General features: G+C 37.2%; 1 protein-coding gene across 3 annotated transcripts in view; it reads right to left on the bottom strand.

The window, feature by feature from the left end:
- The window catches only part of tube1 (tubulin, epsilon 1), a 212,764-nt gene that overhangs the window by 37,221 nt on the left and 159,734 nt on the right, over positions 1-15,809 (bottom strand). For all 3 annotated transcript variants that reach the window (XM_084091129.1, XM_084091128.1, XM_084091127.1), the window contains exons 3-7: positions 10,354-10,406; positions 10,170-10,224; positions 8,774-8,889; positions 2,436-2,557; positions 2,159-2,346 (exon numbers count right to left, since the gene is read on the bottom strand). In XM_084091129.1, the coding sequence (XP_083947255.1) occupies positions 2,159-2,346; positions 2,436-2,557; positions 8,774-8,874 (411 nt within the window). In that variant the 5' untranslated portion in view covers positions 8,875-8,889; positions 10,170-10,224; positions 10,354-10,406. The remainder of the gene's footprint in view (positions 1-2,158; positions 2,347-2,435; positions 2,558-8,773; positions 8,890-10,169; positions 10,225-10,353; positions 10,407-15,809) is intronic.

Raw genomic sequence — 15,809 nt, 5'->3', positions numbered from 1 at the left:
GAGCATATCACCCAACACTACTTGGAGTATAGCAATAATATTGCATCGTGAGTTCAGTATCGTGATACGTATCGAATCGTGACATGAGGGTATCATTACACCCCTAGTGGCTAGTGTTGTTTAACATCATTGTTGTTAAATGTTGAGAGCTGGAAGAGGGAAGGACGTAATTACAAATTATGAGGTTTAGATGGAAACTTCTGAGGTTCTTTATGGTGTTTATTTTTATTTTATTTATTTTGGTGCTTGCAAACATCTGTGCCCATTTCATTGTATTTAACCCTCTGGGGTCTGGGCTGTTTTTGGGGCCCTTGAGATGTTCTGACATGCCCTGACATTTGTGCTTTTTTCAGTTGCTTATAAACATATTAATGGCAAAGATGTAAATTCACTCTATATAGCACAAACAGGGCTACCATAATATGTGAGCCACGTGTATGTACATGTTTTCATTTTTGAGAGAATAATGTTTATGCATGGTTATTGAAAAAACTAAAGTTTCTGAAATAAGGCCACAAAACACATAGTAAATATGTGTCAATAAGACTTTTTATTAATGGATGTCGTCGCCTAGAGTTTTTTCTTCAAAATGATGTGAAAATCATCCTGCCTAATCATTCACATAAAACGATACATTGATTTAAGTTTTGTGAAACACTTCTAGTTTGGAAAGCCAATATGCGGATGGGGCGTAAACGATCATGCATATTTAGTAGTTCACACCTGATGTGCTGAAGGGCCGCTGTGCCTTGGTGAAACGGTGTTTGTACGTGAAGAGCTCTTTTCCAAAACGCCATAAACCTAAAAAGCTGCCTCAAAGATCCACCAAAAGTAATGATTATGAATATGTAAAATATTGCAATAAGACATTTTAATTGTTTATTAACTTCTGGCAAAGATGAAGTTGACGATAGGCTATTGACTCGCGATCTTCGCAGTAGGCTAGTGAACGCACTGGAGAAATGCACATTTATTAGGCTACATAGTTTTTTGTTTTGGATGGTTTTGTTTAGGACCAGCTTTCTGTAAATATATTTCACATTTTTTAGACATGTGAGGCGAGTAGGCTACGGTCTGGTTAATGATGATCTCCAGTTCAAGCACCTTATTGTTGTGATTGCTAGCCTATATTTACTTTTTATGTATTAGATCCAGGAAATTTGTTAATGAAAAAATTATTAAAATTAAGATACAATTAATACAAAACGAAATTCGTTTTAAAGAAAGGATTTGTACTTTCTGTTTTGAGGTCTCTGTGAAAGTTTGAAAGTCTTTTAGTGCTGCTTTCAGAGCGCTCGCGTCCATAATGGAGAACTGTCACATAATATTGTTTTTTCCTCATAAATGCGAACACGAAAAATAAAAGACAAAAGACTTTTAAGTAAAACTTACTCCGAAATTGTGTCCTCGGCGGAATTCGCTCTTCAAAATGCTGCCGTTCGTCGTCTGAGTTACAATCTTCCTCTGAGGAAAAGGTGCATTCTTCCTCGCTGTCCAGAATCATCTGAAGGACGTCTTTACCGGAGAAGCGTGCCATACTCAAAACGCGATGAACTATCAGTAAGTCTGATGAAGAAACTGTGTTTTTATGGCATTGATCGGGGGGCGTATGCGATGCATACTAGATCACCTAAACTATTTACCATGTGAATAGCGCCGGGGGCGGGAATTTCAAACGGATTACATGAGTTGAAAACATTTGTTTTTTATATAAATTATTTCAAGCTTCATAAAGACATATCTCACGTGTCTGTGTGAGAAGTATTCGCTGAGTTACAGTTCATTTTCGGACGCGTTTCAGAATGGACTACACTGACAGAGAGAAGGCAGAACTCGCTTCGTGTTTATTTTTCTTTATTTGGCGAAAAGCACCACACTTTGTTTTTATTGTGAGTATACACAAAAATAATACACATTTAACAGAATCGATTGATGTACGAAACTCCTATGAAAAATCAAAGTCAACAGAGTATTTATGAGTTTCTTTTACACTGATAAAAAAAAAAGCGAGCTGGTATCGCCGGCGATACCGCCGACTTCAGGGGGTTAAAAGTGCAGTGTGAACATTCTGCCTAACATCTGCTCCACAAAACAAAGAAAAAAAGTTTGTTTAAAAGTTTTAAGTTCTAATACCCTTTACATTTTTACGAACTCATACCTGGTTATCGACCGGCAAGACACAGTCTGCATGTTCTGTGAGCTCTTTCATGGCTAGGACGCTGTTGTAGGGAGAGGTGATGACATCATCCTCTGCCGTCGGGTAAACCGAGGTCACTATCCGGCACACCTCTGGGAACTCCTCTTCTAGAAGCTTCAACACAAATGTGCCTAACCCTGAACCAGTGCCTAAACACACAAAAGTACGCTTATGTCACCCCATGTTTCTCAACCACCAAATCTGAATACTGGTTACATGACAGGCATCAGAAGCTCACCTCCTCCCATGGAATGAATGAGGAAGAAGCACTGAAGACAGTCACAGTGTTCTGCAGCCTTACGGACCTGATCCACAATCTGCTCTCTGTAGGTCAAGCCGTATGTGTGGTGCCCGACTGCCCTAAGGGTCATAGACCAATCACACGGTCAATCACTGATCCAACAGTCAAAACAACAATGCATAACTAAATACTAATATTATTGCAATACTCCAAGAAATATGGTAAAAGGTTAACAAAAAATTAACTGTTGATTAAAATGCTAAATTTTACACTGGGGGTGTAAACGAATAGGCTTGGACTTGGTGCTGGAAACCCAAAGCACAGGACAATAGAGACACCAGAATAAAAATATTCATGATTCTGAAGCTGAAAATACAGAATTATTTTAGACGAATATGCTTGGACTTTTTCACTGACTAGATATATTTAAAATAATGTTGGACACTTTTTTACTGGTAACATAAGACATTTTGCATTATCAGCACCCACAAATATTCCCCCATTGCATTATTATACATTATATTCAACATTATATATAGTAGTTTGATGTAGTACTGACACGAAAACTCTGCAAACTTGAATTTTTTCACGCAAAGTAATTTTCATTTTGGGTGAAATATCCACGATACAGATTGTCACCATCCACAATAAATATTGTTGCATTTTTGTATTGTGATATATTGTGACACGATATATTGTTACACCCCTACTAAAAACACTTCAAGCTACGGAAAAGAACAGGTTAAATAAAATCAGCACTTGTAATACTGCTTGTCCAATCCAGTTAGAGGAACTGAACTAACGCTTGTATGCAGTGCATTCAGAAAAGATTCAGAGCCCTTTGTTTTTCCCCCCACATTTGTGATGTTCCAGCTTTATCATAAAATGCTTTATTTTTTCACATCAATCTACACTCTAAATATCCCTTAATGACAAAGCAAAAATCTGAATTTTCATCAGCCATTACTCCAGTCTTCAGTGTCACATGGTGCTTCAAAAAACATTCTAATATGCTGATTTGGTGCTCAAGTAACATTGATGAATAGAAAGTTCAAAAGAACAGCATTTATTTAAAAATAGAATTTATTGTCACGTTTGATTAGTTCAATGCTTACTTGCTAAATACAAGTATTAATTTATTTAAAAAAAAAAAAAAAAAAAAAAAAAAAACTTTACTGACCCTAAACTTTTAAACAGAAGTGTAAGTATTTTGGACGATTTATTTATTTATTTTTTCTCTGGGTATCTGGTATAACAAGGTATCTGGTAGAAAAACATGTCACTTACATTTCAGAACAGCTTTTGTATCAATAACACACCTGTATAATGATTTGTGTGAACTGAAATGTTTTAACACAACAAATGTGAGGCAACATGGCAAGGTCTGACACGGTTTGACTCATCTTTGGCCTTGGTCTAATCTAAATTTTCTAAATACCTGTCTAAGAAGAGGACGAGCAATCAACCTTGAGCACTGGTACATGAAGAACCACTTAAACAGTCAAATCCCATAAAGTGTGACTGTTCAGTAACATGCCTGGAGGCTGTCAGGAGCTATAACAGCACATGGGTGTCGACACATGAAGAAAAGTAGCATAGGCCCAGTTTAAACCTGGTTATAAAATCCATCTCCGGTGATCTGTGACAAGCAGATTGAAGGTCAACCTGCAAGTTTTTGTTTCGCAATGAAGAGTGTGTTTTCATAACCAGCAATTACATAATAAAGAGGAAGAAGGACAAAACGAGTAGGATGCTTGGTTTCAATAAAAGCTTTTTTTATCACACAAGAACAAAAAACTTTAACAAGAAAACAAGTAGGGTTGCAAAGGGGTGGAAAATTAATACAAGTCAATTGGTTTTTGACTTGGATTTATTTTTGAGTAGAACTTTTTTTTTAAATGAAAACATATTCTCTCAAGCTTCTGGGTTCTGGATTTTTCCTCTCAATCCATTCAGGTCTCAATGGCTTCTTCCTAGACCTCATCAACATCCTCCATCTCCGCTTCTGCCTCTGTGTCAGGCTCAAACAGGCTTAGGTTTGCCCTGGATGGCCACCAGTTTCTAAATCCTTGCCTGTTGCGAATAGGAATGAACTGAAATTTCGACAGCCAGATATTATCGGCCGAAAATGGCATTTTCTATTTTCGGTCAAAAGAAAAACGGCTGAAAATATAAGCCGAAAATATATGCTGCCCCGGCAGTCCCTCAGTGATCAGCGCTCAGGTTTCACTCTCGCTCTAGCCGTTATCGCTGCGCTCAATATTCTGCTCACGGCCCATGTGAACGCTCCACTCGTGCTCATCAGAAAAGCAAAGTCCATTCAAATAATGTGCCGACATGAAACTTCTATGTAGTATTCTATTTGCAATAGCCCTACTGTGCTGTAACATGGTGCGGTATAGCCGTGCTGTGCCACGCTGGTAAAATTACGCTACATTTGTTTAAATTAAGTTCACGTAACTTAATTATTTCAATTACGCATTAAGTATATGACTTAATTTTAAGGCAACGGGTTTTCTCAGTTTTTTTTAAGTTAAGTCTACAGACCACTTTTTACAGTGTAGATGCGTATATAAGGGGTGGGCGAAAAAATCAACTCGCATATAAATTCTATCTTCTAATGATTGGGATCGATTCATACATTTCAAAAATCGATATTCTAATCATCTGTTAATAACGTGATGTTGATGGAACAAAGAACAGTGCAGCACCAGACAGTTTAAAGAGCACACATGCTTGCAACGGGGGACAAATGACACTTACTTCACAACAACAGGTCCTATATCAATGTATTTATTAATATAAATGAAATTAGCCATAAATAAAGTATAATTACTGGCACACGTCAAGTTGTTTTGTACTTTTTACCAATAATAACCAACTGCAGAACCGCAGAACCATACGTCATAACAGTGTGAGGACGACAGCTCCAGCCTGACAGTCTGATGCCGGAAGTGGGCGGGGTCAAAGTCTGATGCCGGAAGTGGACGGAGTTCATGTTTAACACGGTAGAACAAGGAAAAGAAGAGAAGAAGCTAAAAATAAGTTATATCTTTGTTGGATACAACATACTTAACGTTACGCTTATACAAAACGGCTCTAAGTATTTTGTAAGTTAATATTCAACAATACTATTGATCTGTCATTGACACCATTATATGAGAACTGAACTGAGCTGGATGATAACATCAAAGTTTTCTCCAGAATGGCTAACGTAACGTTATATAGATTAATTAACTGAATGAATAACTTTTTTACAACAGAAATGAATCAACACTGAACCTACTTAAGATGGATTATGACACTATTTTGTTCTAGATCTGCCGAGACAAACTTTGTTGCATTATTTTCCTATGATCCGTGTAAAGCTGCTTTGCAATCTGTATTGTAAAAAGTGCTATATAAATAAAGGTGACTTGATTTAATAAATGTGACTAAGTGAGAATTGTGACGATGGCACTTGATCATGTATTGTTATTTTACAGTTGGATTGTATCACTTTGTTAGGTTACATATTTATGGTTTGTGATTTAATTTGTTGTTAAGCGTTGTATTTTATAGCATTTGTTAAATTTTCTGACCATGAGAATTGCATTAATTGTATTTTATTTCACCTACAGAACCACATAATTCAGAGAGGTTCAGCGCTAACACCTTTGTAGCAATGCACAACATGCTGCAGAAATGTTCACTGCCCTTTTTGTGATAGCAGTATTTTTAAACAGACAAAACGGGACAAATTGAATAATCACATTAAAATCCACTTTAAAAAGGCTGTTGTTCATGGAGGTATGATCATCTGGAGTTATTTTTTAATATACAGTGGCAATAGATATTATTTTACATTTATCCATTTGGCAGACGCTTTTATCCAAAGCGACTTGCATTGCATTTCAAGGTACACATATTTAATAGTAGTCCCTTTGGAATTAGATGGTTTTCTGCATGATTTAGACAAAATATTAAATTATCTTCATTAACGTCTAAAGGTTACACAAACAATCCACACTGAAACTTAAGCTAACAAAACACAAACAATTATATATTTCTCTATTTATATTTTGTTATAATAATATTTCATATCTATGAATGCATCCCATTAAACATGCAAACACATAGGATAAGTTTGCGTAGGGTTGGAGTAAAGGAGATGAAAGGCGCCTCAGGATTAACTCCATTTGTATGGAGTTTTGATTTATTTGATTTATTTTTCACTTGAGAATTATTGTTAAATGTGTGCCTGCATAATTTTTATAAGATTTATTTTCTTTGGTTTGATTTTATTTTGTATAACTTATTTATTATTTAGTTCGATTTTGTATTTTTATTTAATTACTATTATTTATTTGGAGCAATTAAATCAAATGTTCAAACGCTCAACCTTTGTTTTCATATCATAATTTTTTTTGTTTTAAGCTTTGTTCAATTTATATTGTTAATCATTTGACTCAACAAAACAAATGGATAAAGTACAATTTTAACTTTTAAAAAACTATTAACATTTGTTAATAGTAGTATATTGTATATTGTTAATAGGACAAAACATAATTCTTATATTTTATCATATTTGAGATATTACATTTTCAATTAAATCGTTTAAATGCCTTGCTGCGCCCACTTCCGGCATCAGACTGTCAGGCTGGCGCTGTCGTCCTCACACTGCTATGGCATATGGTTCTGCGGAACCAGCTGATAATCACACACTTCAAATGATGCAAAAGAATCATCAGCACGTGCTCACGCGGCAAAAGGCGAATATGAAAGACTGAGCAGCGGCGCCGTAAAAAAAAAACAATAACATGAGATTAAAAAATCATAACTCAACAAAACTTTAATTAAAGTTTGGGGGCACATGTTTTCTTATAAGGCTTTAAGGACAATAAATTGCAATGAAAATTGAAAACAAGTTTCGATTCGAAACCTGATTAAAAAATTGAGAATCGATTTTGAATCGAATCGTGAGATTACAAAAGATTGCCACCCCTAACATATATGTGCTGGCCGACTGCCATATCCCATCCCCTTCCCAAAGGCCTGGCTTGGTACGGGATTTTACCAGACTGCCGAGAACTTTGTCTTCATAAGACCCAGGTGGTGAGACATGGCAGTAATAAAAGTATAAGCTCTGTTGATCTCTTCACCAGAGAGAATGCTTTTCTCATACTTTGGGTCCACCATGTAAGCTGCTTCGTGCTTCGTAAACTGGCTTCATGCAGTATTCTTGGTGCTGCAATTTCCCGTTAATTTCCATTAATCCCATGGAAAGTTTCCAACTTTGCAAATTCCAAGAAGTATGTGTGGTATAGTGTTCCCACAGCATTAGCTACTGATGTAGCATCAAATGAACCTATGAAAGGGAACGTCTCAGTTACATATGTAACCCTGGTTCCATGAGTAGGGAACGAGACACTGGTTAGCTCTGCCATACTCCATTACTGCTACAAATACTTCTTAGAAAAATCTGAGGTGCATGTCCAGCACTTCCAACTTCAGCCAATGAATTGGTGTGATTCTAAACGGAAAATCATCACACCTGGGGCCGGTTGCATAAACACAGCCATTACGTTAAGTACAGTGTCATAAATTCTAGCATGACCCACTAGCAGTTACTAGTAACTAGTAACCACTAGTAACACTAGCATACACTACAGTTCGGTCTCAAATTAGGCTAATCTATGTTTTTATGTAACATTTAAAAAAGCTATGAATAGTCTTAAAGAAAAAAAATTGATGTCTAACTTGTAAGACTAGTCTTAGAGGTTTATGCAACCGGCCCCTTGAGTGTGATACATAATGCCAGCTACTGACCCAGTGTCTCGTTCCCTACTCAGGAAACCAGGATTACATAAATAACTCCATCACTTGTTTTTCTGTCTTACATTTCTTTTTTGACTGTGAAATAATGGCCTGGGCTAGTGCTGCCACCTTGTGCAAGCTGGTTGGAGAAATCAGGCTGTGTGTGTAAAGTCTACATACCCTAGCATACCCTAGCATAAGCGCAAAAAACAGTATTATTTTGGGCTTTAGCCATGGGATTGGAGAGGAGGTAATGCCATACAGAATCAAGAGCAATGTGTGTATGCCATAGTACGTGTAGCATGTGTCTGAATTGCAGAGGCCTTGGGACGGAAAGTAAGCGGTCATTGACGGGCAGACAATAATTTCCAGCAGGTTTTGACAGGTACCTGTGCTCTTAATTTACTTATAGCAGAATCTGTTGACACATTTCTCTCTTTGCAGAGTATATAACACCATACCGTCCAGCCCTAGTTAGCACTGTGTCCGTTTTAGCATGTAGACAGTGTGACAGAGTCCCTGCTGAGACAGACCCTTACCAGTTGTTCCCTGAACCAGAGACATCACTTATGAGTTGTGTGCTGTTGAAGAGAGAACGCAACGGTCCTTGCAAAATCTCTCCTAGGACTCCCTCCTCCATGTCCACTAATACGGCCTGCAGACAGACACACACAAATTTGTTTTTCTATTATGTTGGGTACTTTCCCAACATTGACTTCTGTTGTTTTTATTAGGAATGGTCATTTTGTCTACACGAGAACTGAATAATATATGAATCAACTGCGTAATTGAGAGGAAAATGTGCACAATTTTTTTTTTTTTAATTGTTGGTCCATGTACACATGTAAAGGATTAGTTCACTTCAGAATAAAAAATTCCTGATAATTTACTCAACCCCACATCATGCAAGATGTTCATGTCTTTCTTTCTTCAGTCGAAAAGAAACTAAGGTTTTTGAGGAAAACATTCCAGGATTTTTCTCCATTTAGTGGACTTCAATGGGAACCAATGGGTTTAAGGTCCAAATTTCAGTTTCAGTGCAGCTTCAAAGTCTCTACACGATCCCAGCCGAGGAAAAAGGGTCTTATCTAGCCACACCATCGGTCATTAAAAAAAAAAAAACATTTATATACTTTTTAACCACAAATGCTCATCTTGCACTTGCTGTGATGCGCCACACATTACGTAATTACATTGAAAGGTCAAGCGTAGGTGGAAGTACAGACCTAGTGTTTACAAAGCAAACGTGCAAAGATTAAGTCAAACGCCATTTACAAAATAAAAAAATAAATAAATAAAAGGTAAAACAATGATGTCAGACGATTTTGAAGTTGGAGGAGAAAATGAGATGGAGTTTTCGGCCAAAATCTTCCGCCTATGTCACACATGACCTTTTCCAATGTGATTACGTAATGCGTGAAGTCGTGGACGTGCAAGACGAGCATTTGTGGTTAAAAAGTATTTTATTTAATTTTTTTTAAATAGAAAATGACCGATTGTTTGGCTAGATAAGACCCTTATTCTTTGGCTGGGATTGTGTAGAGCCTTTGAAGCTGCATTGAATTTGGACCTTCAAACCATTGATAATCGTTGAAGTCCACTATATGGAAAAAATCCTAGAATGTTTTCCTCAAAAACCTTAATTTATTTTCGACTGAAGAAAGAAATACATGAATATCTTGAATGGGGGTGAGTAATTATCAGGAAATTTTAATTCTGAAGTGAATTAATCCTTTAAGACTGACATCTTTGGCTGCTGTATAACTAGTCTTGCTCTTTTAATGTCTTTCTCCATAAGCGTAACATTCTGTAGGCACTGTAAGCCAAACCGCACAGATCTGAAGCTCACACACACACACACACAACATAGCAGTCAGATACTACAGTCCTGTCTCCATGCTCCAATCCCAATACATCACCTAACATGGTGCTCACCCTGGCCTTTAGAGCAGTGATCCTGCCCCCTGTAGCGTCTGCTCCACCCGCTCTCCTACAGAAACACCACACACACACGAGATCCCACAATAACTCAAGAGGATCAGCAGAGAGGATGACATGTGGGCAAACAGAGGGTCGTGAACAGAGTAGAAGAGAGAGCAAGAGAAGAGAGAGAGCCTACCTTTGGTCAACATTTCTAAAGAAGCTGCTCAGCGCCTCATCATAAACTCCTGTCTGCAGAGACAAAATCAAGACTCAGTTAATGATGTTTTCTAATCTTTGATATCATGTATATTGTGCAGGGTGTATGTAAACATGAGCAGAACTGTTTTGTTTAGATGAAGGTTAGATGTCCACATATCGGATGTGTATTTGATGATTTAAAACCACATTTCCCTACAATGTATTCAGCAGCGCCGCTGCAAAATCTTCACATGATCAGTAATATCACGACATTCACTTCATTCACTTACACACCTAAAAACACTGAGACATGGCGACCCGCAGCGCTGCTAATGCGGTGGCTCTGAATCCACTTGTTGACAAGAAAGGAGGAAAGAGACACATATGGAAATATTTTCGATTAGGCTAATGTCACTTTACTGATTTTTACTGGTATTGGTACCGAATAGTGAAATTTTTCAGTGAAAAAAGAGATTCACTGAAAAAAAAAAAATTATTAGTGAAAAAATTCACCTTTATTTCTAGGTGAAGACAGACCTGAGGAATAGGCTACAAGGACAGCATTTGGCCACGTGCATGCGTGTCAGCACTTTTGAATAAGAAACAATATCAAGACTATAAAACTCGTCAAAAAACGCGCACACACTCAAACCTGACTGCACATCACATTTTTTACTTTATTGATTCTGCTTTTATTCGTAATGCAATGGACCGGTCAACGGGACATAAATTAATCCTTAAAGGCACACTGTGAAACTTTTCAACCTTCATAATATATTTCCAAGACCCTTGTGATGGTACATCGACTTACAATAGGTTGAATGACACGTCTGCCATAGCCTGACGGGGTCTGTATTGCTTTTACTGGCACTATGTAACTTCGGGGTTCGGGTAGTAACCCAAGCACAAAAAGAACTACAAAATTCGACTGCTTTACGGCATACGTCACTTCCCCCACCACTTCGTCAAATTTGGACGTGAGAGGCCAACCAGCGTTTGTTTTCGGCTTTCGTGCGTATGTTTTTGTCATGGGGCTGTTTACACCTGGCCACTTCATGCGTTTTCTCAGATGGGATAGCTATCCGATCGTGAAAAGACCAGGTGTAAATGCCCTCCGAAACGCATTCAAGACGGATTTGAATCCGATCGCTCAAACCACTTCAGGAGGAGGTCTGTGCAGCATTCCAGACGAAACTGGACAAGTGTAAATGCATCTGGTTGTTGAAACCACATGTAAATTGTACTCCTCTCAAAAATGCTAAAAATAAAAACGTGTGAGAGCGTGTTATAGGCTATATGTTATAGACAGATATGACGACGCTACTGGAACACGCATCACCACAGATGAGCAACTGAGCATAGGCTATTCATCAAGAGAACGTGCAAACTGTGAAAGTGAAAGTAAAAGTAAGTCGCAGACGCTTAACACACAATCATCATCATTAAAAGTAAAGAAATGAAATGATCTTACCAGGGCTGTTACTGCTCTCTCTTATTGCGGTCTTTGATTTTGAAATTTTAGCTGATGATCAATAAAATGCTGTTCATATCTGTTGCTTTCGGTGACGTGCACTCCGCGGGAATTGAAGATCGGATTTAAATCCGTTTCGCAAAAACACATTTAAGTGACCAGGTGTAAATGGAATTGTTTTGATAAATCAGATAGCTATTCGATCTGAGAAAACGCATGAAGTGGCCAGTAAATAAATCTCTTATTTTGTAAACTTGTTTGCATTCTATGTTGTATGTTGTTGCGCTTGCTTGTAGTATGTTTTTTTTTATATGCTGTTCATTCATTTATTGCTGATAATTAGACCAGTCCAATAATTTCCACATGTCTAGCTAGCTTTCGATTATCAGAGCTGTTAACAGACTTGCTAAAAAAACACTTGTTTCTCTTGCGTGTTTTTTGCGTTATGTTTTATTGCCTAGCTTGCCTCACAAACTAGTTTGCCAGCTGAAAAGGTTTTGTGAGGTGTATTTATCACGTAGTCCTGAGGGATATCAGACGACGCTGTTGACGTTGATTCTTGCGATTATCATGAGAACAGTTTTTAATATCTCACATAATTATCAGGACATAAATAAGCCTAACGTAGAGGTTGTAAATAGTGTAAACGAGCACAATTTGCTAACTATTATGATAAATTGCAATAATCATGTCTTCGGAGTCTATCTGTGCCTATTCCATGCCCAATGCAGGTACCGGTGTACAGGGTGGGAGGTGGGGGGGTATTTACAATTTCTACACAGTGTGCCTTTAAGATACAATTTTCAATAAATTATAAATAATCTTTTTCTGGGTTGTGCCGTTTCATTTTTCCCCTATCAACTTCTACCTTATAGCTGAAAATTAACACAAAAGAAAAACATGAATAATCCTGTCTAAAATTATAAAATGAAGGTTTCTGTTTGTGACCAGTTCAAGGTACGTGCTGCAATAATCATGCCTTGAATCTGTTGATGGTATGTCATATTTGTATGTCTCAAAAATTCCATTTCTATCCACAAAACTTGCCAGAAGCCTTGGTTTAACCCTCTGGGGTCTGGGCTGTTTTTGGGGCCCTTGAGATGTTCTGACATGCCCTGACATTTGTGCTTTTTTTCAGTTGCTTATAAACATATTAATGGCAAAGGTGTAAATTCACTCTATAAAGCACAAACAGGGCTACAATAATATGTGAGCCACGTGTATGTACATGTTTTCATTTTTGAGAGAATAATGTTTATGCATGGATATTGAAAAAACTAAAAACTAAAATTTCTGAAATAAGGCCACAAAACACATAGTAAATATGTGTCAATAAGACTTTTGACTAATGGATGTCCTCGCCTAGAATTTTTTCTTCAAAATTATGTGAAAATAGTCTTGCTTTATCGTTCACATAAAACCATACATTGATTTAAATTGATGTAAAACAGGTTTTGCTTGGAAAGCCAATATGCGAGGGGGGCGTGAACGAGGAGTGGTTTACACCTGAGAAATACAATGTCCCACCCACTCTGCATAATGATGAGCCATTCACTCAGGTGTGAAACTGACTGAGCCACAATGCAAGGACAAAAGATATATTTAGAAGAAGACTTATATTGACCATTTAAGATTTTGCTTACATCTATCTTGTAAATATGTTTTGCTATTTTATTAAAAAGGTTACAATTACAACAATAATTACAATTTCAACAATATTTCAAGTGTACTCTTTCTTTGTAAAAAAAAATTATTATAGGCCTACATTTGATCTATGTATTCATTAGTTTGAATTTAGTCAACATTGGAACAGCTAACATCTTAGTTGATGACTTATTTTTGACAAAAATAGTAATTTATATATAGAAATTGCTAAACAAAAGCTTATTTGACGTGGCAGTATATTCTACAGTAAAAACTGTACCCAAATCTAGTCAACAAGATGTTGTCTTTCATATTTCACCTGACTGTAACGTTGTTTTCATGAAATATTAGGGCATATTGTTAATTTGCAGTTTAATACGTTGCTTATACAAATAGCCTACATTTTATTTCAACATATTTCAGTCGATTTTTACTCATCTCAGTATAGCAATACAGTTTGCTAAAACATCATCATTCATTCACACACGCAATTTAAATTTAACTTCTGGCAAAGATGAAGTTGACGATAGGCTATTGACTCGCGATCTTCAGCAGTAGGCTAGTGCAGGGGTTCCCAAACTTTTCCATGCCAAGGCCCCCCAAATACCACTAGGTTCTGGCCAAGGCCCCCCGTATTGAACCCATCGACAATACTACGGCACGGCACATGTAGAAATAAATAAATAAAACATCTAGGTGAACATCAGATTATGTGATGGTGTTTGATACCAGCCAATCAGAAAGATGAGATGCACCGATTACAATTTTCAAGGCAGATTCCGATTTTTCATTGAGTTTGACCTGCCGATACAGATTTAAGCCGATTCTGATTTCATTTTTTCTAACCACTTTACAGCACAAACAAATATTTATTTTCTATATATATATATATATATATATAATAAAACACCACTTTTACCCAAACTGGTTAATAAAAACAAGTTTAAATGGATACATTCTCTATAAATATTTTTGTCTTCATTTTCTTTTCTGACATAGCCTACTCCTTGTTAAAACACACTATACATGCAAATTATGTGCATTTTTTTGAGTAAAATCATATTTATTTTGTCCATCAAAAGTGTGCTTTCACTTTAATTGAGCGTGAGCAGCGCTACAAAAATAGACTCGGCGTCGAAACCCTCCACTTCACTGCTGCTCATGCGACGCTCCTGCTTGCCGCTCACGCGCTGCTCCAGCTCGCGGTGTGAATGCACTCACTGAACATGCACGCCGAAAAAAATTCGCGCTGCTCACGCGCCGCTCGCGATCTGAAACGGCCGTAATTCACAAGGTTTCCTACATGTGCGTTCTGTGTGCATGTGTGATGTTGCGCGATGTTATTCATGCGGCGCCCGAGTGCATTTGAATCGGCATATGTCAGACTGAAAATCATGTGAAAATCGGCCAATTCTTGTCACTAGCCGATCAATCAGATATCAGATAGGCTATGCAACAAATTATTATAATGTTTTTTTCATAACAATACTCATATTAGCAAATATTTATTTTTTAATGTTTTTTAACTTTTTTTTTTCAACTTGCTGCGGCCCCCCTGGCGCCCCCTGGCGGCCCCCACTTTGAAAACCCCTGGGCTAGTGAACGCACCGGAGAAATGCACATTTATTAGGCTACATAGTTTTTTGTTTTGGATGGTTTTGTTTAGAACCAGCTTTCTGTAAATATATTTCACATTTTTTAGACATGTGAGGCGAGTAGGCTAGTTCAAGAGGAGAGAGTCCAGTTCAAGCACCTTATGTTGTGATTGCTAGCCTATATTTACTTTAAATCCAGGAAATTTGTTAATGAAAAAAATATTAAAATTAAGATACAATTGATACAAAACGAAATTCGTTTTAAAGAAAGGATTTGTACTTTGTGTTTTGAGGTCTCTGTGAAAGTTTGAAAGTCTTGTAGTGCTTTTTTTAGAGCGCTCGCGTCCATAATGGAGAACTGTCACGTAATATTGTTTTTTGCCAGCTGTGGTAAACAGCGCGCATCTATGCCGTTCATTCATTCATAAACAGAAACCCGAGAAGGAAAAACTTACTAGTATTCTTCAGCTCGTATTCCTCATTATTCCTCACAGCGCTGCGTTGTAAACAAGTAATGTTCTGAATAAACTTGTGTTTTGGTTTTCTCGAGCTGATGAATGTTCACAGAGGATTGCGCGGATTGCCTCAGCCATTTGCGTTTGAATAGCGTGCGCTCTCCGTGGGCGGAGTCACATTACATTTGAATTAGCTCTAATGAGGTCGACTGGAATCGCTCTCTTTTAATACAGATTTCACAAGATGAGAATATTTGTTTTTTATATAAATTACTTCATTTAAAAGAAG

This window comes from Abramis brama, assembly GCF_963993115.1.
Source record: "Abramis brama genome assembly, chromosome: 18".
Taxonomy (NCBI): Eukaryota; Metazoa; Chordata; class Actinopteri; order Cypriniformes; family Leuciscidae; genus Abramis; species Abramis brama.
The sequence above is the reverse complement of the archived record's forward strand: the minus strand, read 5'-3'. Positions and strand labels throughout refer to the sequence as shown.